Source organism: Lissotriton helveticus, chromosome 3_2 (genome assembly GCF_964261635.1).
Source record: "Lissotriton helveticus chromosome 3_2, aLisHel1.1, whole genome shotgun sequence".
Classification (NCBI taxonomy): Eukaryota; Metazoa; Chordata; class Amphibia; order Caudata; family Salamandridae; genus Lissotriton; species Lissotriton helveticus.
The window spans coordinates 87,016,176-87,043,242 of NC_136062.1; the positions used below are offsets into that span (position 1 = coordinate 87,016,176).

The 27,067-nt window shown below is 41.3% G+C and overlaps 1 protein-coding gene across 3 annotated transcripts in view; it reads right to left on the reverse strand.

The window, feature by feature from the left end:
• MYO5A (myosin VA) overlaps positions 1-27,067 on the reverse strand; it is a 665,088-nt gene that overhangs the window by 217,824 nt on the left and 420,197 nt on the right. For all 3 annotated transcript variants that reach the window (XM_078684842.1, XM_078684845.1, XM_078684843.1), the window contains exons 5-10: positions 25,752-25,908; positions 21,956-22,099; positions 20,510-20,591; positions 17,626-17,733; positions 11,054-11,160; positions 7,315-7,580 (exon numbers count right to left, since the gene is read on the reverse strand). In XM_078684842.1, the coding sequence (XP_078540968.1) occupies positions 7,315-7,580; positions 11,054-11,160; positions 17,626-17,733; positions 20,510-20,591; positions 21,956-22,099; positions 25,752-25,908 (864 nt within the window). The remainder of the gene's footprint in view (positions 1-7,314; positions 7,581-11,053; positions 11,161-17,625; positions 17,734-20,509; positions 20,592-21,955; positions 22,100-25,751; positions 25,909-27,067) is intronic.

The window sequence follows — 27,067 nt, forward strand, 5'->3', positions numbered from 1 at the left end:
GTACAACATATCCCCTTTTCTTCAATAACAATAAGCACAATATTATGTTACATAGCTATTTAAATTAAAAATGTTATATAGCTATTTAAATTGAAAAGAGAAAACTTGTAATATATCATATGGTTCGTAATAGCAGAAAAGAATGAATGGTAGCTGAAAGTGACAAGAATGAGGAAAGGATAAAACAAAATGAATGGTAGCTGAAAGTGACAAGAATGAGGAAAGGATAAAACAGTCCAAACAATAACACACATCTCCTTCCTCTGGAACAAAATTTTTTTTTTTTAATTTTGGGAAAGAAATGTTGTTTAGTGAAAGTGAATTAGTACAGGACTGAGAGAGAAGGAAAACTTGCATAGAGGTCCTAAAACTATGTGTATGTATATAACGTACTGCCTAAGGCACAAATGTTCAAAGACATAATAATGCATAAAGGCACAATGTATGGGTTAGATAAATATAAGTACATAGCCTATTGTATATTGGCATAAATGTATAGGTACATGACCCATGTATTTTATAAACTGTAGTGTGAACTCAACATAGCAATTTGTTGTGTAGGACCAATGAAAAAGGTGTGCGCACCACCCTCATTGAAGTATAGAATAAATGTAAAGAGGCCTGCTCCTATACATAACTACACTACTCAACATCAATACTAGAGTTCTATAACAGTAAGTATCATTCATATAAACAAATTCTACTTCTTTAAATTCTAATTATAGAATCAAGTAAAATACTGTGCATATAGCATATATTCATTAATAATAAAAATACAGGAAACTTCAACTACGTCTTAACATCAGTGCGCAGGAATCGTTTCGTGACTTATATGTGTGATCAAAATTAGGGCTGTACATATATCAAGATCAGCCAAATATAACGTATAATAAATAAAATTCTGAAAATGACAATATGTCTTGATACCAGTGCGCATGAAGCATCTTGCGACTTATAATATGTGTGACTAAATCTTGAGCTTTGCTAACTTCAAGATTCATATTATGTATATGAGTCACGTAACATGTATTAATACTAGTGCATTCAGGAAGTATACCGCGACTTATAATGTGCGCGTGTTAATTTAATTGCTATGTAATGTGTCTTAATATCAGTGTGCAGAAAACATATTGCGACTTATGAAATGCGCGTGTTTCTACCTCTTTATACATAACTATTGTTAAAAACATCACATGCAATTATAAATTTAGTACTAGTAAATTTAACTTAATAAATTGGAATCACAATTACAAATAAGAATGCATATAATGTAATTTAAACAGTGCTAACTCAATAAAATTTGGGTAGAGTTCGCGTTGACATAAACTTTGTAGATAATCAATGTTTAGAATAATGGCACTGCAGATTATAGTTCTAGTAACTGTTTGTAGCGAAATCACCACTTGTCTTGAAATCTCTTGTTTTTAATATTTAGAAATAAAAACAGGTTACCAGTTGTGTGTAGGCAGTTTCAATCGAAAATTACAGCTTCACTAAGTTTTGTCAAACGAAATTTCATTATCTGTAATTTGTGGCAGTTCTCAGAGTCTTGTCAAACGAACTTCACTATCTGCATTTTGTGGCAGTTCTCAGAGTCTTGTCAAACGAGCTTCACCATAAGCAATTTGTGGCAGTTCTCAGAGATAAATCTAAGATGGTGGCACGTTACTTGACGTTGATCCGGGTGGTTCACGGTGTTTTAGTGCATACTGACGTCTAACAGCAGTTCCGATCGTCATGTAATTAGTTTTGCCTCACGAGGAGATGCAGGTGAGCTCGATTGTATGGCTCGTGTTTAATTCAAACCGACAACGGTCAAACTGCCTTCGGGTGCTCTGAGCTATGTATATAGAAATTATAAATAAATCAATGTAATCTGTATACATATAAACTGCTCATTTGGTTGTTCGATTTCAGCGAAGGAAATTATTTAGTCATTCTCTTTGAAATAATTTAGAGCAGATGAATAGTACTCGTACTCGGTGACAATTCTAATGAAATAAAAGTTCTTTTTAAATCCAGTAGATGGCAGTAGCAATCTTCTTATTTAAATAAAGTACCTGGAGATCTGTCCGTTTTGACAGTTGAGCATATTTTCTCCTTAAATATTTTTCGTACCGCTCTTGGACTGGTGTGAGGGACAACTCATTACATAGGAAATTAGCAGGAGCAAGTTCAGTAGAATTACGGAGCCAAAAGCAGTAAGCAGTCAACTGTATTAATATTCGCCTGAAGAGTCCCGAGTCCTGACACTCTTCAGTGTGTCTCTCTTGCTGTTCACACGCATTACGAGAGGTTGCACATCCGATTAGATGACACAGCTCTCTGCTATTAAGGTCAGTAACTTTGGACATATAAACTTAACATGGCACTGGTTAAGAGTTTAGGGCGACCGATTTCGGGGTCACTGGTGGGGTTTAATAGTGCCAGGTAATTTAAATATAAGTCTTAAAATGTGAAAGTCTTTTACCTTAATTCAGTTCAGTTTCTTGAGGTTTATTCCTTGTAGATTCTTTAGTTTGTTTGTAGGTAGTTTCTTGCACGCTTTAAGTTCTCCAATCGTCGCCAAAATGTCGTGGATATAAAGTGATGGATAGTCATGTAGTTTCTTGATGTTCCTTTATTCATGTAATATAGTAATAAGATATAATGAAGAAAACCCCACCAGGAACAGGATGGTCACTGCTCAGCCCACTCTCTTCAACTGTCATTCCACATACACACCAGGCACTCTAACATTCTATTCACTCTGTCATCCAACATTCAACATTCTACACTGACATCACATTCATACAGGCTGAGCAGCTACAAGGAGATACTCTAATGTACAACACTATCCTACTTTAAACTAAGCGTCTTCGTTTTAGAAATTGAGATGTTGAGTGATCAAATTGTCTATTTCGACCTGAATCATGAAACCGCCAGCACTGATAGAAGGTACAAGAAGGCTAAAATCACAGCCATAAAGAGCCTAAGGTGAGACCTACCTTTATATTCACTGTAACGTTCACAAGTGATAATGACTCCATGCACTGGCTAAGAAAAAGAAGATCCTAGAATATGACTAATAAAAAGCCTGTAGTTCTCAGATACAGCATCTGATGCAATGAAAAGGCAAGATCATAAGAGATCTACTTATTGCATTATACACGGGAGGTTGTAAATTATCGGACATAAAAAAGGGTTCCTCATCTGGAACCGCAAGACAGCTGAAACTCTCCTCAAGTTCACATCTCCTTCCCCTTCCCTGGCCCTCGATGTGCAGGGTGAAAAAACAAGTACTGGCAAATCCAATAGGTCTGGTTTACATTTTGAGTACTAGTCAAAACATTTTAGAAAACACGAAGCAGTGAAAAAGGAAAGCAAAGATATTGCTCTCTGTAGTGCATGTATGAGATAAAAATATTAATGTGGATGCTTTAATGTACCTTTGGGATGTAAAATAGTCCATCCTGCATAGAATGCAGACGCTCCAGATGAGGCAGAATGATTCACCAAATTCATGAGGGTTGACTTAAAGCCCAATGAATGGGTGAATTTAGGTGAGTAGAAAGCTACACTGTCAAGCTAGACCTAAAAATGCTCTGAGACTAAACAGATAGTCTCAAATGAAAATGTCATGACTGCTGTCAAAGTGATATTCTGTAAAACTAAAAAATGAGCATGCAGTTGATTTGCGTTTTGCAAAACAGAGTATATGTTTGTTGTGCCTGACATGGCTGCATATGTTTCTCTTTTACACAGTTTAACAATCTGGTGGTGGTACTTGTTTGCCTCTTGCCATTGGTAAAGAGGGCTCTCCCTGCAGACATTCATGGAAGCTATAAGTTCAAGATACATAATTAAATGTACGTGTGTTGGTGCTTTAAAAGGTATCCCCATTGATCTGTTATTTTCTCAATAGTGTAAGAAAATAGACAATCTACATGGGTGTTCTTGCCTAATACATAACATAGATAGAATGTAACAACCAAGGTTCACCTCAGATTTGGAGTCTTTTTTACGATTGGTTATTACAGGGATAAGACAAGTGCCTCTAGCTCAAACGTATAAATGAAAATCAGGATTCTGATTTCGCTTTTTATTCCCCATCATTTCACTTCATCTATAAAATTAAAGGTACTTCACCTGCCGAAGTGCAATGACATAATCCATAATATGTGCAGGAATGAGCAGACGTCGGTCATACTGCAAACAAATTGGCTATGTACACAAGCTATAAATAAAATATGCACTAAAGCCTGGGCCATGTGATGCAGTTATAGCAATCAATCATTCATTAACAGTTTTCGGAACCACAAATAACCTCTTTGGCACAAACATCACTATTATGACTACATGCATATCCTAACCTGTGTAAAATCTAAATAAATACTCTCATGCCTTATTTTTTTTTTAAACCATTTTTTATTGGCATTTAAACAGTGCTTATATATGCATTGTTCCGATCAGATGATTCTCTTAACAGATGTATATGATGTTCTGCTAACATTCATGACATGAGATTGCCAACTTTCCCATAAAACAAAACTATCCCCCCTTCCCCTTCAGTTGCGTTTTAACAATTAGAATGTGTTGTCTGTTTGCCGGCAGATGTCTGTGCATGGGGTCTCCAAGGTCGTGTGGTGATGCGGCAGAATTTTTGGATGTTCTAGGCTTGTTGTCCCTCCTGTTCATTGTCTGCGTCCTCTTTCACCACTCCAGGAGGACCTGCCTCACTAGGATCCTCCTGTCCTAGTGTTACTAGCTTACCTACTAGGGTTTCCCAGGCTCTAGCTCTTTCCATCTTGCCTATTCCCCGGCTGGCCTCTCGGAACAATAACCTGCTTTCTGCTCCCGCCCATCTCTCTAGCTCCCTTTTCCAGGTGGTTATCTGTGGTCCTCTTGTGGCCTTCCAGTTCCTGGCTATCTGCCTAGCACATAGGCAAGGTCCTAAATCTTCCCCGTCACCTTGTTCTTGGCTGTATGAGGAAACCACCTCAATAGGAAGGGTTCTGGTGTCTGTGGAAGCTCTTTGTCAATCAAGTTGCCTATTACCTGCGTATGTCCCCCCAGAAGGTCTGCAATAGAGGGCAGTCCAAGAAACATACAGAGTATGTGTGCCACTCTTTCCCCGCATCTTGGATAGGCCGCTGACTCCGCCCCAAAGTATTTCCTAATGTGGGCCGGCGTCAAATATGCTCCGTGTAGCATATAGTAGTTAATTAATTTACAACATGCGTTCCTGGACGCCTTTGGGGTGGGTTCTAGGATTTTCTCTCACTCTCCCTCCGGTATCTGCTTACCGAGGTCTTCCTCCCATTGCAGCCTCAAGCGCTGTAATGGCAGTTGCATAGCCTTCCGTATTCCATTATAAAGGCAGTATACCGTTTTAATTCTTCCTGCTGAGAGCGCGAAATATCTGCACCCAGCCAACGCTCGCGGTTACGTGCCCCCACTTTTCCAATGCGTCCCAACCCTGTGCGTCAAGGCCCTATGCTTCAGGAAGTGGCCCCCAGGTAAGTCGTACGCAGCCTGCAGGCCCTCAAAGGGGAGGAGCGTAGGTATCTCGTTATAGGTATCCCATCTCTCTTAGTCATGCTTCAACCCAGTCTTCTATCCCTGCCCAGTGTTCCCCCTGCGGGAAATAGCGCAGCATCGTCAGCGGTATTACTCTCATGCCTTATAAGAATTTGCACTCACAGCGGTTTCTTCTGTTGGTGACAGATCAGAAGAGACAGCCATCAGTCTACAGTCAATGAATGAATGGTTTATTTCGGTCAATAAAAACCATACATGAAAACACTTTAAAACAACAAAATTAATTTCAAGATAAGCAAAAGCGCATTGTGCAAAACTGCTTGATGATTTGTCCAAATGAGGAACATTACTATGGGGCAGGCTTAATGGTTAGCTCAAGTTCTCTTTCAAGGGCCCAAGAGATTTGCTGGCTCCTTGGAGGTATAACATAAAGGTATAACATGAATATTCATACACATAGTGACTATGGTGATGTGGGGTATGGACACCATCACACTGGCATCAGGTAACAACCACCCCCTGGATCTTTTCGAATAAAAGCAACAGACCTTCAAGTGGAAAATCATAGTGCAAAAGTGCTTGATAGATTGAAATGCATGACAGAATACGCACGGCTAATAATTAACATAGATATGCATTCTTAGGTCCAAAGGCTTAGCTAGCGAATAGGGTGGATGGTATTGGTATATATGCGCATGGTGGCAGTGGAAGATGGAATGGAAGGTGAGGGTCTTTAACAAGGGAGTGGGCCTTTAATGTCTGGTATAGCCCAGCTATAACAGACTATAAGGCTATTAGAACATTCCACCACTAGAGGGCAGAATGTTTTAACAAATAAAACAAAGGCCTCAGTGAGCCAGAGGGTATTTAAAGCCCCCCTGGGCTCCATGAGGCCTTTGTTCACAGCAACACCTGTGGATGACAAACATTGCAATGTTGGATCTCCCGTCTTTTACCAGCCATAGGAAGCCCGGAGCACTACATTTTCTACAATGGAGCGCCGATCATTCCAATGTTATCATACAACCTTAATGCCCACCGCAGCGGATTATACCAGTATTAAAGGCATGCTCCATTGTTCAAGGCCCGAGGCGAGGGCCTTGAACATGGGAGTGGGCCTTTAATTGCCAGTATAGCCCACTATGTAGAGCTTTAAAGCTAATAGAACTGCCCATCCCTAGAAGGCAGAACATTCTAATTAGCAAAACAAAGGCCTCACGGAGCCCGAGAGGGTTGAAATTCCCCTCTGGCTCCATAAGGCCTTTGTTCACAGCAACAGCTATGAAGGAAAACATTGGAAATGTTGACGCTCTGGGCTTCTACTAGCCGCTAGAAGCCCAGAACACTTCATTGTCTTCAAAAGAGCGCTAAACATTCTAATGTTCTAATAGCATTTATAATGCTCTGCTTTGTATGCCTGTGGAGTCAAATGATTATACAAGTTGATGGTCCTGCAAGAGTAGCTCTGGCTTCCAAATGTTTCCTTGTCAGTAGCAACAGAAATTAGTTTAACAGTAAATTAGCTATAAAACGTTCGAGTGACTGCTGAAAAAAACGATTCGAATCTAAAAACAGGGACAGTGTTTGAAATGGACTAATGTCTTTACTTTGATAGCTACATTTCTCCCAACAGCATAAACCCTTTGTCTTATGATACATATAAAAAAATAACCTGCTATATTTTTGTTTAACAATACATATTTTACCACATAAAATGCTGCTGCTAGATAGAACTACTTCGCCACAGAATTCAAGCAGATGTTTATAGTGAGATAATGCTAAATGTATACATACCCATAGATATCAAGCACGCCAATGAATGAGTGCTGTTTAATTGAAGCCATAAGAGCTTCATTGACACGGTCAACGATCCAGCCGAAGAGGTTGGCATAGATATGCTTGGACAGGGCGTCTTTGGCATTGACGGCCTGTAATTTTGTAATCGGTTTGATAAAAGTCTCTGTGTTGGTGACCAGCTTCCGGTGGCAGAGCCAGTGGTTCATCTCTTCATAGTCTACTCCCATCAGGTCACAGAAGATGGTCAGGGGCTCGTGTTTTGGCTGAAAAAACACAGGCATTACATTACCCCTTAGCATTTGACAACAGTCACTCACAGGAACACTGCAAACGTCTAACATTTACTTATGTAGCAGAGTGGAATTCTGCAGGTCAAGGGTTTAGGACTTGTAGCGGCTTCGAGGGAGAAGAGAGGGGGCTGCAGGATCTCATTTGTTATATCAGGGAAGCAATGTCTTTCAATCGGTTTTTAATCTTCGTCAGCACAAGGAGAGTGCTTATCTAGAATGGAGTACTACGTATATAGAATTTATGTGTCAGGATATTTCCTGCCTTCAAAAAAATCATAGGAGTATGTACAAGGAAGTTCTTTCCCTGGCTTGAGACAACAAGACGAAATGTGTGAATATAATATGTTGCATTGGTTCTGCTTTTCAGCAGGCTATATTACTGTACAAACTGGAATTCCTATGCTTTGTTGTAGTTGTGCTGCGTCCTGTTGTGTTTGTGTCTTAGTACTCACTATACGCATACTTCAAATAAGTGAAATGCAAACCCAGTACTAACTCTAGTCAAGCAACAAGACAGGTTTAGAACAGACTTGAATAAAAACATGGTAAGCTCTGGGAGAAGGTCACCATACATATTTGACTGAAATATTACACTTTACTACTGTTGCTCCTGCAAGATGCAGTTGATTGAATTACCTAGTTGAAACCCTGATGTACGCATTCGTTATCTGAGCACACAGGCATGTGAAATACTTTGAGATTTTTGCAGACTCAATCTGAATGTCAAAGTTGCAGGTCTACCAATTTCACAATTCTATAGTGTTCCAACTACCAGTCTGTATTTCTATTACATACCGATATAGCAAAAGTATCAGCTAATTGGATTTGGTCTTATAAGTTCAAGAAATGTAAGGCAGTGTCGGTGTGCAGATTTGTGGACTTGGCATTTTGTATGATTTGCTTGACTATCCACTTTTTTTTTTTTTACCAGGCTGAGGCAAGCTTTCTATACACTAACAGAAAGACTATGAATTTCAGAAGTGGAAATTTGAACGATATTTTATTCATATCTGTAGAGCACACACCACCATTTCCATTGCTGTGCATTCTGAATCTGGGCTCCCCTTCCTCAGTTTCATCCCTCGGCTCATACCTAACTTCCTATACATAATTCATTATTTGTTTATTTATTCAACACCACTTTCTCTAGGTTTGTTTTAACTTTCACACATCCTAACATAATGTCCCTTAGTTCTACAATAGCTCCACGCTTGCCCTATAGCTGAATTCATTTTATCGTTAGATAGGTGTCCTGGTAATCCACATTTAAAACAAACATACTCAATCTTGTCAAACTTCTGGGTGTTTAGAAATTTTAATTTCGCTTTACTGCCCACACTCTCATTAACATTAGTCTTTTAACCACTTTTATTTAAGCCAAATGTTTTTCAACCAACTCTTATATGCCCAATTTAATTTATTTAAACTTATGGGCAATATCAATAGCCGTGCTTAGTGACAAATCATCCGCTAATAACAATTTTCCCTGCAACTTAGCGTCAACTATCTTGTGTACCATTTGGTCACGTAACATTTGGTCATGGAATGAAGCATAGTTACACTTGGCTGCTAATATCCTTCAATTACTCACAAAACCATCAATAGAGTTATTGAGCATTTGGTCTCTACTTAAAGATGTGTGTCTTGCAACAACCTGATTTACTTTATTTATATATAACTTATCCAGTTTATTAATTGCCATCTTGTACGCATCTACATCTTCATCGTCCTCATGTTCCATCACTGTTGGAGGTTAATGACTTAAAATACGCCGGCCCTCTGCCCCTAAATAGTGTTTTAAAATGACCAGTTTACGTTTATCAGTATAAGCATTGCTCACAATTTCTTCTACATACACTTCTAATCCATTATTCTATTGCCTCCATAAAAACGAACCCTATGAACAGTGCCTATGATTCTTGATAGTCATTGTTACAAACTATTGTCCTTATTATTAATTGTTGGTCGTTTTCTTGTACTATTATTCCTTTTAGAAACCTTATATGTCACTCTTGTTTGTATTAGTTTTGTATAATTGTTGTATTTCCTTGGTTCTTACTTTACACTTTGGGTCACTTTGCACTTAATTTTGTAACACTACAAATATTTATTGATTGTGGAAAAAGAATGAAAAAATGAAACAAAGAAACATAAAATTCAATGATGATATGGAATCTTCTGTGTAGAGTCGTTTCTCTGTCGGATACCCTCCTTTAACCCTCTAATTGTTATTAATTAACATAGATTGTATTGACTATCTGTCATACATTTACTGTGCCACTGGAACCATTGTTTTCCGATATAAAATCCATTCTAATATAGGCTCACCAGGTGTCGACGAAAATTGGATAGGTGCCTTTATACCATCCATTGAGTAACAATGCAAATTTATATAATCTAAACATAAAATATCTCATGTGAATTTAAACTTTAAACACTCTCTGGCGTGCCTATATTTGTAATATCAGTTGCTTGTGTTTGCCGATGTGTGCGAATCATCAATGACTAGACTGGTATCTTGGTCGATATGGAATACAATGGTGTGCGAGTCACCGATCAACTTTGATGTGTACTTCACCTGAAGTTATTCTGAACAAACTCTTTTCTCTTTTAATTTCTCCAGTGTTTATAATAGTATGTGGATCACCGAATTCTGTTATTAAGAGGTGTTCAAAATGGTATGCGGATCACGAAGATAAAAACAAACTACGATGCCTGTACACTCTGTCCTAGTAAAATATGTTTGCTTTCAATGGCCATTCTATTCAACGTCAACGTACTTCAGCATACAGGATATCGTTGCTTGAACGACAATGGCCGCCCAACAGAGAGTCAGCTCTCTTCAGCATGAACGTTCCAGTTGCTGGCATGATATCATAGGCACATGCGCATGAGCTGCTCGTGAGAGCGTTGGCTCGTACTCCGCTCCAAACACCACACACGCCTCATTAACTGGATATAAGTAATAAATTCTTCCCAAGATGGTGTCAAGGGTCACTCTTAATGTCCTTCCTTCCTGAGCATCACTTCACTCACTACAATGTCCTTGTACTTAGCTTGTACACTATTCCGTGATTTCACAACAGGACACAGTTTCACGATCTGCGACGTTGCAGGACTCCAAGCTTATCCGTCAGTGCTCCTCTTATCGCAAGTGTAAGTTCCTTATGTATATATATGTATGCAACACACACATAATTATCTTTAACAAAGATTTTTTTTCTTTAACCTAATTTAACATCCATTCTCGAGGAGAAGCCTGGGCCAACTGTCATTGTACGGAATCCAGCCATACAAAGTTTTCAATAATCCAAATTACATACAACTGGATTGGCCAGAAAGTAACACTCTTCTCAACCTAACATTAAATGTGCAAGATGCACACTTTTTTTTGTTGGAGCAGTAGAAATCAAAACAGAAACAAAGATGAATTGGTGTCAACTTACAGGTATTTGACAGCTGTCAGAATCACGTGATGTGAATTCCACATTACCCAGGTGTAGAATGGAAGCTAATATTTTGAAAATTCCCATTTGATAGGAATCGCCAATTCCTTTAAAAAAAAAAAAGTACAGCGCTCGATCAATCTGGCTTAAGAAAAATGTAATTTAAATAAAACAAGCATATAAAAAGCATACAACAGTTACATGTAATCAATTAACCACAGCCTAGCAAACTTTGATTTTTCTAATTTCTGCTAAACATCACAATATGGTTATGATTTCTATTTCCACCTTTTAGGAAGCAGAGAAAGGATTTGAGGATCACACTTATTGATGATGGTGCGGGAACCTGGATGACTGTAAATCAGCCATTCTTAACCTTTTGGCTTCTGTAGATTCCCAATGATTCACTACTGGTAGCCGGGCACTGTAGCTGTTTGAATACATTTTACTATCCACCTGGCTGAGCCTGATTTGGAAAGAGCCAATCCCTTGTGGGGTTTTGAGAAGGCAACAAAAACGTGTTGAGCCTTGTGAAAAGGATTTGCTCTATCTACATTGTATATTAAGGCTTGCTTGACATCTAGAGTATTGAGAGGCCTCTGGGAGAGGTTATTGCAACAAGAAATGCCACCTTCCAAGAGAAGAATTGGAGGGGGCACGAGTGTAGGGGCTCAAGGAGAGAACCTATGAGTCTAGTAAGAACAACACAGTGTGGAAAAGTGTAAATTCTATGTTAGCATAAGCGGCAGCCATTTCTACTGTGGCGTCCATTTAATTTGTCTTCTGCTCGCCTTTTCACCCAGCCTGTGCCCTCAACTTTAAGCTGCCCTCTCTGACATGGTCAATCTGGTGTACGTGCTGGGGGGCTGCCTGTGCACCTGGTCTCAGATGTTATCAAATGATTGCTTATTGCCGCCATAAACATTCTTACTCCCCCTCCTCATCTGCTGACCACCTGGTCACGCATCTGCCCTTGTTTGCCTATAGCTATTTCCGTGCTTAAACTTGTTTCTTCCAGTTTTCCTTCCCATGCGATTACACTGCAACAAACAGTATACAAGGATGATGGTTTTTGTATTCAAAGTACTTCCTCCCACAACACTTTAGGGTGTTGTTCGGATGCGGTCCCGCTCATGAGTGTTTAATAAACTTGGTTTGTTTCACTTCACTCCAGTGCCGATCTCACTTTTGTTAGTCTTCGGACCCGTGGACGAGAGGGTGACCCTGCACAAGTGTTTCCTCACGGGGGTACATTTCCACAACAGGGGCTGGGGGGGCCCACAGTGGAATGACTCTTTTCAAACCATTCATAAAAGCTTTGATGACAGGGATTTGTAATGGGAATATGTGCTCTCTATTTTGAAGGTAGGCAGCCACTGCAGCTAAGTGAAGTCTGAAGAAAGTGTACACTTGCCCACGTGTATGTAAGTGTAGGAGGTAGCAGACAATATCCTGGACACTCGCTGCTAAAGGGTAAATGTGCTGTGCAAAGCAGATGTTATAAAAAAAACGCTTCCACTCCGCTTCATAACAAGTGCAAGGACAGGGCTACGTGCTTCCTTGAAAATGTTTTCTTACCCTAAAATCAGTTAGGAAGATGATTCATCTGATCCCAGAGGAGAGATGCAAATCTGTTATCCATGCTCTGGTTACATCAAAACTAGACTATGCAAACAGCCTGTATTTAGGTTTACCAGGCTACTTACTTTCACCACTTGCACATCATTCAGAATACGGCAGCACGGCTGATCCTGAAGTTACCTGCCCATGCCTCTGTAACAGCCTTCTTGGGAAGCCTTTATTAGCTTCCCATTAGCAAATGAGCACAATGCCGCGGCTATCTGAGGAAAAGAGTTATTCCCTATCATCAGGTGAGAGAACTTCAATGAGCAAAAACGTTTATATATCCTCAGGATCAACAAGACAAGAAGAGTGGGACATTCCTTTTCTTACCTAACCACTAAACTCTGGAATTCCTTGCCGCCAACCCTTCGCTTTGCACCATCAGTCTTCCGTAAACTGTTGAAAACATATGTGTTTGATAAGTAGGCTCCCTGTAACGGTGTTGGACTAATACTAGGACACATCCTCAAAGGCAGCATGTACTTTATAAATTCTATTGTATTGTACTGTAATACATGGCAGTCATGTTGTTTGTCCAAATAAGAAGCACCTTGCCCATGATGGGGCAATGAAAACCCTTTAACATTATATGGTTGGCAAACAGCTTCAGGTGACTGATATGGTGATTCTGGTGCCTGGGTTCCCACTGTCCTTGTACAGTGAGGTCCTGTAAATGCGCCTCCCAACCCATGGGGGAAATCAGTTGTAAAGGTAATCTGCGGAACAGGTCGGGAAAGGACTGCCCCTGCATCAGGTTGATGGTGTTACAACAATGCAGAGAGTGATCCCGATCCATACGTACTAGATCTTACCTGTGACCCTCTGCTTGAGACCATTGTTGCGCTAAGCATTCCTGCAACAGGTGCATGTGTAAACTAGCATGGGGGAATATGGCAATGCAGGAGGCACATGACTGTTCTGACTGAGAACTGCTGATGTGGCTGAAAAAGAGGGAGGAAGGCTTGGAAGGACTGCACTCTTCCAAGACAGGGAAAGGACTTGTCCACTACTGAGTTGAGGACCACCCCTAGATAGGATTGAATCGGAAGGGACTGGAGGTGGGACTTGGTAGAATGCATTGTAAACGTCAGATTGTGCTGCTGGGTTGCGCTCTTGATTAGCAAACACAAGGAGATGATGGATGGAGCTCTGAAACTTTTCAGGCACACACCCCCAGTCACAGATCTGGGTTGAATCCATCATCAATCTTTAGCTCACTTCGCCACCTAAGTTCAGACCCGGCCATATGCAGATCAGTATTGATCCTGTTAATCATGTGAACAGTCCAGCCCGTACTGCCAAGCCATGTCTTTCCTGGTCCGGACACAAGCATCCTGGGACTGGTTTCGGGTTAACACCCCTCATCAGCCAGGCTAGCTTGAATACAGTGGCAAAGTGAGCAATGGATCCACATCTGGGCATACCCTACCAACTTAGGATGAACAAAGCAAACACAAGGAGATGATGGACGGAGCGCTGAAACTTTTCAGGCACGCACCCCCAGTCGCAGATCTGGGTTGAATCCATCATTGTTCTTTAGCTCACTTTGCCAACTAAGTTCAGACCCAGCCATATGCAAATCAGTCTTGACCCTGTGCCTCACCCGAACTGCCAAGCCAGGTCTACCCTGAACCAGAAACAAGCATCCTGGGACCGGTTTCGGGGTAATACCTCTCATCAGCCAGGCTAGCTTGAATCCAGTGTCAAAGTGAGGTGGCGAAGTGAGCTAAAGAACGATGATGATTCCACCTAGATCTGTGACTGGGGGGATGAGGGTCTGAAAAGTTTCAGTGCTCCATCCATCATCTCCTTGTGTTTGCTTTGTTCATGGAAGTATGGCCTCTGGGCAAGCAGTGCTCATAGTGGGAGCGGTGTTGTTGGTGTAGGGGATGACCTATGGTTCTGGGGGCAGCTCTTCAATCTCCATGTCAGATCTGGAACTTGGTTCAGGTGAGAAGGTCTCCTCCTCAGCGGCTGTCGGTTCCAGCTGAAGGTCCTCCTCGAAGTTCTTGGTGCCTAACAGGTCTAGAGTGTCCTCTCTGCTTCTCCACAGCATTTCAAGGCGATGAGCTCAACAGTATCAAGGAGTTTTCCTTGAGAAGAAGAAGTAGCAAGCGTTGCAAGGTGCCTTGTCATATTCAGGAGATAAGCACAGGTTACAGACTTGGTGGAGATCGATATAGGGATACTTGGCATGGCACTGTGGGGAGTATCTGAACAGCATCTGTTCCATCACAGGCGAGGCATGCTTGCCGTGGAGAAAGCCAAAGGGGGCACTGGAGGGCAAGGCCTCATCAGGGGCACCAAAGTCGTTGGAACCCCGACACGGACGAAGGGACATGCGTTTAATCTCGGTCACGAAATAGCTTTGGTATATCGAAAACAATACCGATGGAAGGGAGAGGAACTGAGAGGGCCCAGAGATCGGCGATCCAGAGCTTGGTTGTTTACATCCTAACCTAATGACGGAAATAAAACAATCTAGCAATGGAGCCAATGCCCATGCATATTACCAGCAATAGGTAGAGTGACTGAACCTCATTACTCGAGAAGATTCTTCAAAGAAAAACAACACACACACATCCGGGCACAACTCTAGATGGCAGGGTATGCACATGCCTCGAACACATATTTCCTTTTAAATTATGATTGTTTTCGATTTTTTTTAACTTGTCTTTTTTTATTCTGTGAATTAGAATAAGTGCTCAATTAATGTACTATTGCGACAACTGTGTTTTTGTGCTTTTTGTGGCTTTGCAGGACTACTGACTAGATTTGCTTTTAATAAGTTATCAACGTTTTTTTACCTGTGAACAATACTGAACTTCATTCAAAACCGAAGACAAGATTCAGTGGATCTGAAACCTAAGGGCATTATTTCCTTTAAATCTGGCAATTGCCTTTGGTGCTGGCTTCAAAAACAAAGAAGGACATTCAAGTTGATGGTGCAGATGGGAGATGCTTGCTCATTCTGGGCATATTAGACGCACAAGGCAGCATAACATGCTTAAGTGCAAATCTTATGCCCTGAATGCAGAAACACATACTTGACTTTGAATCACAACATCTAATAACATACCAGAGCAAATAGTGGAAATGTAAGTGATCACACTGTTGTTAATTTTCACCAAATAATATATTGTCAGAAATCTGTTAGAAATTAGTCTGGATGTTGTGAGCTATACACCAGCTTATGTCATTGCAATGCATATGAGCGGTTCAACTGTGTGTAGTCATTTAATTAACACTTCTCCTAGTATTTTAGTTATAAAAATGTCATAAAAAATCATATTTTACTACGTGTTGCTGCAGCCGTGGCCCATGCAGGTAAGAGCGGAGGGGCCGTGTTGGGGGGGGGGGGGGGGGGGGGGGGAAGGGGATTCAACAGACGACCACGAGGGAAAATTGAATGAAAAATTAATTTTCCCTCATTGTCGCCTGTCGAAATCCCCCCAACCGGATCCACTGCTCTTACCTGCACGGCCCACGGCTGTGTTGCTGATATCCTCTGAGGCACATCACAAACAAAAGATAAACAGGAAGATGTTGACAGGCAAGACACTGAATGAATTCTCACTTAAACTTCTGGGCAAGGAAAGATGCAGATACTATATCTGTATACTTTGGACTATAATTACTGCATCAACGATATTGCTATAATTTGATTTTCAAGCCTTGAAAAAGCTTGTAGGCACTAATTCGCCTTGAGCGAAACACGTATTAGCTATCTATACAGCTATCTGACTAGTAGACTATTGATCTGATGCAAACACTTATCGTTATTAGATAAATGCTCACTGCAGACGTATTACTGAATATTCAAATACGTAATTTGTAAGAGTTGTGATCCCGATAAAAATGATGGATAAAATGATAGGAGAATCATATTTCTTTTGACTGCAGGAGTGCTAAGGGAACTCTTCTTGTAGGACTGTGGCAACCCTAACGTATCCCAAACAGCACTCTTACCTGAGAGATTTACAATTAACAGAATTGGCAGTTCTATTAAAGGTACCAACCAAAAGCCTTGTAGCAGGATTTCTGTTATAGAGCATTAGGTTTCCAATTGCTTCTCAAAACCCAAAGCATTTAGGTTTGAGAAATTCATTATAAACGTTGCACTTTGTAAACTTCTCATTGAAGCAAAATTTCACATTGGGGACTGTTCCATTGCCCCTTTCACAAATACAGAAAATATACCTTATTTGTGAATATTGTTCTTCGCAATCCACTATGTTTGGTCTGTTCAGCTAGTTAATGATAAAAGTAGCTCTGTATTTATTATTTTCAATGGAATCTTACTGACGGAGGGTCAGACCACATTTCATGCATCTCCACAATACGCATTGTTAGTCACTGCATACTTCAATACTGCACCTGTGCATCGTACAGGGTCTCAGCTATCATGTGCTCTGGGGAAAATGTGGTCATTGCTATATAGTTTTACAGGCAAATACTATCAGTAGTGGAGGCACCTTGGAGTTCACAATATTAAAAAATGTCCTCCTGGTAAGGATCTGGGAAAGGGTAAAATGGTGGCCAGATGTCCATCCTCTCTTATTCATCTCCTTACGGCAGGAAGAGTTGCAAACATTATGTTTATATGCCAAGAAAGCATTTTCAAACAATTACTCAAAAGAGGTAGAAATGTGCTTCTCTAGGATTTTCATGTGGCAATCGTGTGGAGAGGATGTGGTGAAATGGCCAGAGCTGCCATCTTCGGAACAGGATAACCAGGTTCTGAATCTCGAAGTCTGCACAACGTACCATGATTCTAGGCAAATCACTTAATCTACCCATGGTAAAAATAAAAAAAAATACGTCCTTGTGTAATTTAATTGTTGCTCATTGAAAGCGCTCCAATATCTTTGGGTCGAGTTTGCACTACATCGCTATACAAATATGCAAAAAAATAATAATCATTTACGGCAGTAGAAGATTATAGTTACCTAGCAATGTACAGGCCTGCCTCGTATTCACCATTTCTTTGGCATCATTAATTCCGTCAATCAGCGGATTTCCTCCTTGGGATGTGTATCGAAAATTATTGGCATGGCCTGCAATGAAAATACAGAATTTAATACTGCGAAAAAAGCATTGCTTAGCCAGTGAGGTGAGCACGTGAGGTCAGGGAGTCACTGTTTCTGAGCAATATGGCCTGCTAGAAACTCATTTACTACACACCGCGGCATTGTGAGCCTAGTTCCACCCACCATAGAAGCATCACTAGAATACAACTCAGGCTTAGTACCTAAAACAAATAATGAAGAACTAACAATGTGTGTGATGGAGGGTAAATTCAGGTATACAGAGAATAAAAGCCCATGTACTCCCCTCCACCTCACCCATTTGTGAGCAGAGTATACAATACAGTCCATGGGAAAAAACTGCTGAACTACGCATTTAAAGACTATGGTGTAATTTCTACACAAATGACATTCTTATAGCCTCTCCGTTTTACATGCTCCGCTTGGAACAATTTTTTTTAAACCGGAAACATTTGAAAGGGTAATGGGTATACCAAACACTGCAATCCTCACAGACATGGTCAGGTGGCTAAAAGCACTCACAACCACCTTGTGCCAGACATAACTTTCTTTATGCTCTAAAGTAGGCCAGTTCGCACAAATATTGTAGCACCAAGTGTCTGTCCCGCACTGTAAAATCAGCACAAACCACAACTCGCACAGTGCAAGAAGGCGCAGCTTCTTTCTGCCACTCGAGCGGCAGCTTCGTCAATGCAATTGGAAGGTTTTTCAACATGAACGGGAGGGACCATCCGCAACCACCCGCGTTGAGAAATGTATCTGGGAAGGTGTCTCACATTGAATTTTTCTCACTCATGTTTGCCAACTTACTGTTGCAGAGCGGGGAAAAACTCCTCTCCGAGGAGCAGATTTTTCTGAACTCTGCAAACTCTGAAGTAGCGTGGAGTGCAAAAAACTCTGGGAACAAAGCGGAGTTCCCCGCCCAGGCCTACTTAAAAGAAGTGTGGTGCAACATGGCAAGGAGAAAAACACTCATAGCATCAGTACTTACAAGAACAAATGTTACACTGAAAAGATAAAAAGACTCACTAATTAATACACGTTTCTTCTCAGCAGGTTCGGAGAGTCTTTAACACAATTCTGGCAAACTTCATATACTGTATTCTTCTGAGTGAATGTACACAGTGTTGCTGGAAAAATATTCAGAGTGGGGTTGCTGTTTTAAGTGTTACATCACTGAAGTCATAGGGAAAGTGAAGAATCGAAGTGCCACACAAAGAACAAGTGTAGCAAATGAGCAACACCCATTCAGTAGGAGAGTAATAATGGTGTGCCATGTAGCTGCTGGCGCTTTTTGGAGCACAGAGGCGCAAATATATTAATAAAACATGTTGTGTGATTATGGTCAAAATGTCAATACACAGTGCTGTTATGCTTGATATAATATGTTATATCTGTACTGAGTGTTATCAATTCACCTCGCTTAAAAATTCAATGAAAATTTGTAAAAAAAAAAAGCATGGTGTGATAGTAAACTGTAATTTACTTTTATATCCTGCCTTTTATGTATTCATGCAATCTCTTGCTCTGCCAGTGAAGTGTTCATTAGATGATGTGCTACAGAATGTTGGGAGCCAGAGATGTCAGTTAAGAAGGGCTGAGCAGCATGCTGGCTGCTCCTGGTGGGGTCTTGTATTGGATTTAACTGGATGACTTATAATTATCTTTTTTCTTTATGTTTTCAGATGTTTCTTTTGGTACTATTTAGCTGGTAGGAGTTGAACAGATTGACCTTCCAGCTGTCTTTACCTGTCCCAGTTTCTGAAAGTTTAACATATAATTCAATATAGTTTTGTCTAATGAGGCCTTTAGTTAGGTGTAAACAGATAATAAATCCAAAACTGGTATGAAAAGGGAGCCCCAAAATATGTTTTACCCACAAAATCATAAGATGGCACTGATGCTTGACCCAGTGGCGGCTGTGACAAACAAAAAGTGGTGAGGCGGGGAAAGGGGTCCTTGGAGGACCGTGGGGGGGGGGGGGGGAATAATAATAACAAAGTAAAACTTACCTGAAGCGCCAGCCACCTCCCGCATCACACCTCTGTGTTTTTCCTTCTTCCTTGTGCCAGCAGACACTGGGACAGCATCACAGACTCCCTGTGCAATCCCCGCGCTGCTCTCATGCTTTGAGAGCAGTGCTGGTATTGGCCTGAGCAGGCTGGTTTAACGCTCTGCTCAGGACAGGAAGCCTGTGCTGTTTCTCTAACCCGGCTGTTCAATACAGCCCGGTTGGAGGTACCTAAGTGGGCATGCGTCTTCAGCTGGCTTGAGACGGCCTGCCAAATACACATGCGCACTTAAAAGTGCACAAACCAGTCCTCCTCTCCCTCCCATGGCCCCAGCTCCACTCTTCCCTGCACACGCTGGCTCAGAGCCAGCAGGTGAAAAATAAAACGATGATAGTATATTGTTTTATTTTTCACCTGCTGGCTCTGAGCCAGTGGGTCGATGCTCCTCCGCCATTGCGGAGGAGCTGCCCCTGCCTTGAATTCTACGTGGTGCTATTTATTGATGTCATCTGTTTTCTCGAGGCCTGTATTCCCAAGATCTGGTGTTCGCCATGTTTGAATCTGAGCCTTGAGCCATTTGGAAGTATGAAAACAGCACAGGTCAGGATAAATTAGGTGCGCAGCCCATTTTAACAGCAGTTCCATATTCTGTAAAACATTGTCTCTGCAATTGAAAAGTACAGTAGATATACACGAAGCATCACAGTCAATGTTTAGTCTATATGATGCCCTAAAATATGTTCATGCAAGAAACAAGAAAAAGAAGTTCCTACCTAATCGTAGCATTTTGAAATCTGGCAAGGCAGCGGAGGCACACAGCTGATAAAAGATGTGATAATTTCTCTCATCCTCAGCCTTAAATTAAAAAATACAATTACTAGTGTGAAACATGCACCGGTTTTAAACAGCTACAATTCTCATTTGCTTAAGTGCACATTTAGCAAGTAAAATTGAGTTTGGGACTTGAAGTGGCAACCAAAAAAAGCATCAGACACGCCTCCTCTCTAGCTTAGAGCTGCTGTTCATAATAATTATGCTGTCTCAGTAAATATTATATGTACAGGCAGAAACAATTACTTTGTAAGTGTTCCACACACAGTATGCACAGGCAGTATGCAGCAGGAGCTATATACACGCTATAACAAGCAAAGAGACTATTTTTGTTAGTGCTACATGCTACGTACAAAGAGGAAATGCATTGTAAATGTTGTGTATACACACACTACAATTCTTTACCATGCAGAAGAAAACATAATTCAATGTAAATACTGTAACAGGCAGAGGGAATTCTTTGTATGTGCTATATACCCTGTACACACTTTAGAAACTATTCTCGTGAATGCACACTCCACATGGGCAGAGGTAACTATGCAAGCCCCGTATAAATACTAGAGGCAAGGAGAGACGACAATTAGGCCCCCATTAGGATGGCGGGCGGACTTTGCCCGCCCGCCATCCTCCCAGTACAAGGGACCGCCCACCATAAGGACAGGGGTCCCGTGGGGGGAATTAGGATGCGCTCGCCACAGTGGCGGGCGCATCCTGTATTTTTACCATTGCGGCAGCACCGCCCGCCGCAATGGTAAAAATACATGTTGTGCATTTCAAAGCCCAACGTGACAGGCACCGCGCGGTGCCTGCCAAGTTGTACTATGAAATGAAGGGGGGTACCCCATGTGCCCCATGTGTACCCCATGTGCACCCCCCAACCCCCGGAGTCCCTGGGGGCCCGCAACGGGCCCCCAGAGCAGACTCCGCATGCCTTTCCGCTCCGCATAAAGGCATTGGTAAATGCCCATTGTAATATGGTTGGCGGTGTCTGATAGACACCGCCACCATATGAACACTTTTCCACCCCGGTGGCAAGGCAACCGGGGCGGAAAAGCGGCGGACGGTCTTTCCGTCCGCTGCGGACCCTCCAGCCATGCTTATATGGCGGGGGTCATTCCGGCATGGATGGCGGGCGGATCGCCCCTGCCAGGCCGGCGGTGGCTACCCAGCCGGCCAGGCGGGGGCGATCCACCCGCCATCCTAATGGGCCCCTTAGTATGCAGTATTATGCACCATCAAAGACAGTTTTAAGTGCCGTAAGTACACTGCACAGAGACAGAGGCAGAACTCTCTGTAAGGGCTTTATGCACATTAGACAAAGTCACAGGCATTCTAAGCAAACACTACACTCACACTGAACGGTCAGTTACTGTACCCGGGTTACATACCTGAAACACTACCCGGGATTTCTCTAAAAGGTAGGTCCGCATGTGAGCACCGATAATTCGGTACCTCCTTTCAAAGCCGATTTCAATATACTTTCCAAAGCGGCTGCTGTTGTCATTCCTCGTGGTTTTGGCATTACCTATGGACTGGGAAGAAAATAAAAATACAAATAAAAGTCTGCAAGCAGCACTGATGCAATGGTCGAAACACATTTGATGAAAAACTGTCTCTGATGTCACACTGTTAAATAGCAACAAGTTTATTATCAAAATCACAAAACCATGTGGTCACTAATCGTGTAGCTCCTTGAGGAATCCTTCGGGAGGTGAGGAGCTCAGTGATAAAAAGACAGGTCCTGTAAGAGGCGATCAGTCACACTAAACACCACTTCTAACTTTCGTCTCATAACAAGGCACGTTAAACAAACTCCCCCACAACCACACAGTTCAGTGTCCTGATGTGCAAGCCCTGGGCATATTCGGGGCTTTCTGTGGGTAGGTACCGCCATAATACACGCATCAGTGCTTCTTTTATTAGATAAGGAGAGTGAGTACCTGAAATTCTCAACAGGAATCACCACCAGTGATCAAGTACTGGCCCTTCTCAGTAGGAAGAAAGTGCTCCAGCACAGGACCAGCACTTCTCTTTATCCATGTAAAATGCAGGGTATATGCCAAACCCACTTTCAACAGATGGAACCGTTCAAGTGTTGAATGCACCAGTATTGAGCGATTTTGACTTTTGTTCATGTTCGATAAATTTAGCACTCGTGGGTATTAGTAAAACCTAGAACCTACTAGTACAGAAAATATTATGTAAAGTACTTTTCTATTTCTAAAATCCATGACCCAACAACTTATGGGTTGGTACGTACGTTTAACTCGCCATTCATGAGTCAATGAAACAGTTGTAAATTCGTGTCATTTACCAAGTAAGAAGGAATTCATAACTGGTTAGAAAATTAGTAAATATACGGCAACCTCACTAGTATTTGTAAGATGCACACTGGAACTGCCAATAACAGATTAATGAAAATCGTGCACATTTCGTTTTCTGAATTCAGGCCCTGTGCATATTTAATCTTTCACCACCACACCGTCACTAGTAGCTAAAATGTTTTCTTGAAAATGAGTGCAGACCGTGAAGTGAAAGGGTCCCGGGCACTTCCCCACTGCTGAGTGCAGCTCTACACTGCAAATACTGACCTTAAAAGAGCGATCAAATGAGCTAAAAAATATTACACAAATCCACGACCGTCATTTTTAGTTAACCACAACCATTCAGTAAACTCATCTTATACTACTGCAATGAGTCAAAGTTAATAACACATATTATTAAACTCACCTGAGATTTGAGTGTATTTCACCAAAAAACTGAAAATATCTCACCGCATGTCATAAACCGTAAAAATAAAACAGCATTTAGCCATACATATTATTTAGTTCATGAAGTAACTAAATATGGTGTGCCGCTGCCTGAAGACATATGTAGTGATGCTTGCCTGAGTGTGCCATCTGCCTGCCTCAACCTGAATCATCGTAGAACCCAATGGACGTGGAGCAGCAGGGGAAAGATCCGACTTAATTCCCTTATTCCAGTCTGTGGAATAGTAAAATTCCTTCAGGGTTAACCTGGGCACTTTGCCAAGCGTTTGATTGGTTAATAGTTGTTTGAGCTCTGACTGAAGGACTCGAAATCCAATTACTTTACTGAAAGAATCTTTATCCTGTCTCCTGTTGACAAATGTATTTATTTCCTGGAGCATTTCCTTAACATCAGTTATTTATGGAGCATGATACTCAAGTAAAGAAGTGCAGCAATTAAATGAAGTTGTTTATCTGATAGGAGGTTTGTCCTGCACTGTCCAAAGAGACTATGTTGCTATTATAACATTGCGTGACACAGAAAGCCATGAAATAATTGTAGCTGATACGCTGCACAGACGGTATATTTTTACCCACCACTTATTTTACTCCTGCTTTCTTGAATAGCATCACTAGATAATATCATACTCTATGGGCTTGATTACGAGAGGGTCGGTGTGTTTTAACCAGTGTGAAAACCTGTTGCGGACAGTTCAGAATTACGAGTTGGGACTTCTTTATCGCCTCAGAGAATTATCGGATGCGTTAATTACCTCAACCTTTGTTAAATTTCGACAGGTCAAACCTGCTGAAATTGAACTGGGGAAATGTGTACGGTACTTACTGTACCACAGAATTTTGGTGCGTTACACTTCAAAATCCGAAAACACGTCATACGTGCCATTTATTGCACCTGATAAATAATGCAACCTGGAGTATCATTAGTTATGAGGTGCGATAAACGGCATCTAGTTTCAACACAAACCCGTAATCAAGCTTTAGCCTGGCTGAGTTGGCGGGAGGACCAGTTGGGCCTCATTCGCAAGTGGCATGGGCATGTCCACCAGTCCTGCAATTTAGGAAAAGGAACAGGCTATTTAATTTTTAGTCTACTTCCCAAAGGAAAAGGATCCAATTTTCTTCTAAAGTGTATCTGATTAGCTATTGCTTTTGTGATTCATATAGCTAATTTTTGTGGGAAATACTATTGGAAGGATTTCCTTAATTTCCTATTTAATTGTTGTGAACCTTGTGTGCAAGATGCAAAACGGACAATTCAGAAAAAGATTTGTGTGTATCTGTGTGTGTGTATGTATTGTGTATTTTATGCTGACCATATTCAGGAGTAGAGAAACAGGAGTGTGCAAAAGGGGGTGATCTTGGGAGAAGTGGATGCTTACAAAGTTTCTTGGGAGTATTTTACTCCTTTGTCTGCAATCACACAGTCGCTTACGGTTGCTCATTCAATAGAAGTGGATGATGAAAACTGCACCATCATACAACACTCATATGCTGCATTAATTTTGGTCTAGCTTGTCAATATCTAATACTTTGCTGCATCATTTTGTTTCAGAAGTAACTTATTTTTGTTCACAACTATGAAGGCTATCTAAACTTCTCTGCCAAATGAGTGCTTTGCCATACAGTGCACTGTGAATCCAGGGATGTCATGCCATTTGCATACCACCCACCAACCAAAACAGTTCAGAAAGAGGATCCAACCAGCGCCATCAAGTTACGCACTGTGGCAACGACGGGAAATTCATCACCATTTTTTATTTTGTTAATGACACTGATGAAACATTTCTTTGTTTCCCCTGTTTCTACCTATCCACGGATCTCTAAGAAAAAAATAGCGTTTTTCTGTGGATAAGAAATTTGCAGAGCTCTGTTATACAGTTGGTGAAGTCAACTGAATTCTAATCGGTGCTAGCTGTAGCAAAATATATTTAAGCATCTTGGAAACAGCACAGAAATCAAGAAAGCATTGAAGTAGGATAAATATAGTGCCTGATGAAATCACACTGTATAAAGCCAGAGGGGGTTGTCTACTTGATGAATCTTCTTTGTGAGGTTTTTATTAGCACTTTAATGGAAAATAAAAAACATTTTAAATATACTTTTTTATTATAGTTTAAAATATTAGGGCTTTACTTTGAGAAATGCCTTTAGTAAATCAAATTTAAAATGGCAGTGAGTGAAGCCAAAAAGCTTTTGAACACAGTCCGCAACAGGAACATGCAAAACTTAGAAGTACCATCTACAAGTTGAAATGCTTAGAGAGGCAATTCAACATGTAGCTTCAATCTGGCCTAAGCTACTCGCACACCACAAGGAAAACAACGTGGTGGAGATTTGTAACCACTGCATAGAATATATTTGATTTACAGATTTACAGTTTAAATACAACACTAAAAGAAGGTTCCCCACTTACCTCCATTATGGGGTTTGAAGCCAAAACTTTCTCCTCCACATTGGTGTCGCTGGCAGAACCGCTGACCGTGGCAAAGTATCGCATTGCATATTTGGCAGAGACAGTTTTTCCTGCTCCCGATTCCCCACTTACGATGATTGATTGATTCCGTTCATCTCTGAAACATATGCAACATTTTCATTACTCATTTACCTTCTAAAGGATGTCAGATCCATTACAAATCAGCCAGATGTTCATTTTACTCATCTCCCCAAGTGTACAAACCTCCGATGTATTTGTGGAAACACAGTAGTCGGTCTTCTAGACACACAGGCATCAAGGACTTAATGAGACAACCCAAATCAGAAAACCAGATGTAATGCAACCAACCCACTAAGCAAACATTGAGCGAGCTGTTTTTCGGGTAAAGATCAAACTGAGACATTACAGGATAGTTAGTGGTAACCAACCTATGATTCATTAAGAAACTGCACATTAAAGAACACACAAGGGATACATTTTAGAGGTTTATTTTAAAGATCAAAATCATAGTGTTGTGCGCACAATATGAAGTGTGACCACAATAGACCCCTAAAACTGCACAAGCATTTACTAAAAACAAGAATAAAAGGAACCACTCCTACAGGATTGCTTTTATAAATGTATAGCAATTCTTCCCTCATTTATCTACTTCTCATCACTAATTCAATTTTAGCACAGCAGAGAATAACACCTATTTCGAGTTTCAGAGATGGTACACACCCACATACCTGTTTCAACAACAGAGTTTATGTTCAATGCAATAGCAAGGTCAGCTAATCTCGTTTCCAGAACCCAGCTGCACTTATAAGTCAGCAAGGGAAGGTTAAGTGCCGGATTACGAGTTTGCCGGTCCTCCTGTAAGACCACCAGTGCGCCCACAGGAGGACCGCCAAGCCTGTGGTGCACCCGCCTTCCAGATTCTGAGTAGAGTCCAGGATAGGCGAGTGGAGTGGGGCGGTCCCACAGCAGCAGCATGCTTTGGCTGAGGGTTACAGCCAGCAGTCATGCCGCTGCAGTGGGACCACTAATACATTGTGTGCACTGTGTGGCATGGACCTTGTTGTGCATGGCGAACAGTGCACTCAGGAGCATGGACTTGTGGAGGGCACATCTTGTGAATTCATGGGCATTCAAGGGTTCAGGGTCCTCGGTCTATTAGCTAAGAACAGTTTTTATTGCATTTTATTGTGTCTATAAATATTGTCTTCAGTTAATTGGCTTTATCAAACATACTGTTTGGTTTTATCCGTTTCTGGGAGATCCCATAGGCTCACTGCCTTTGGATAAATGTGGAG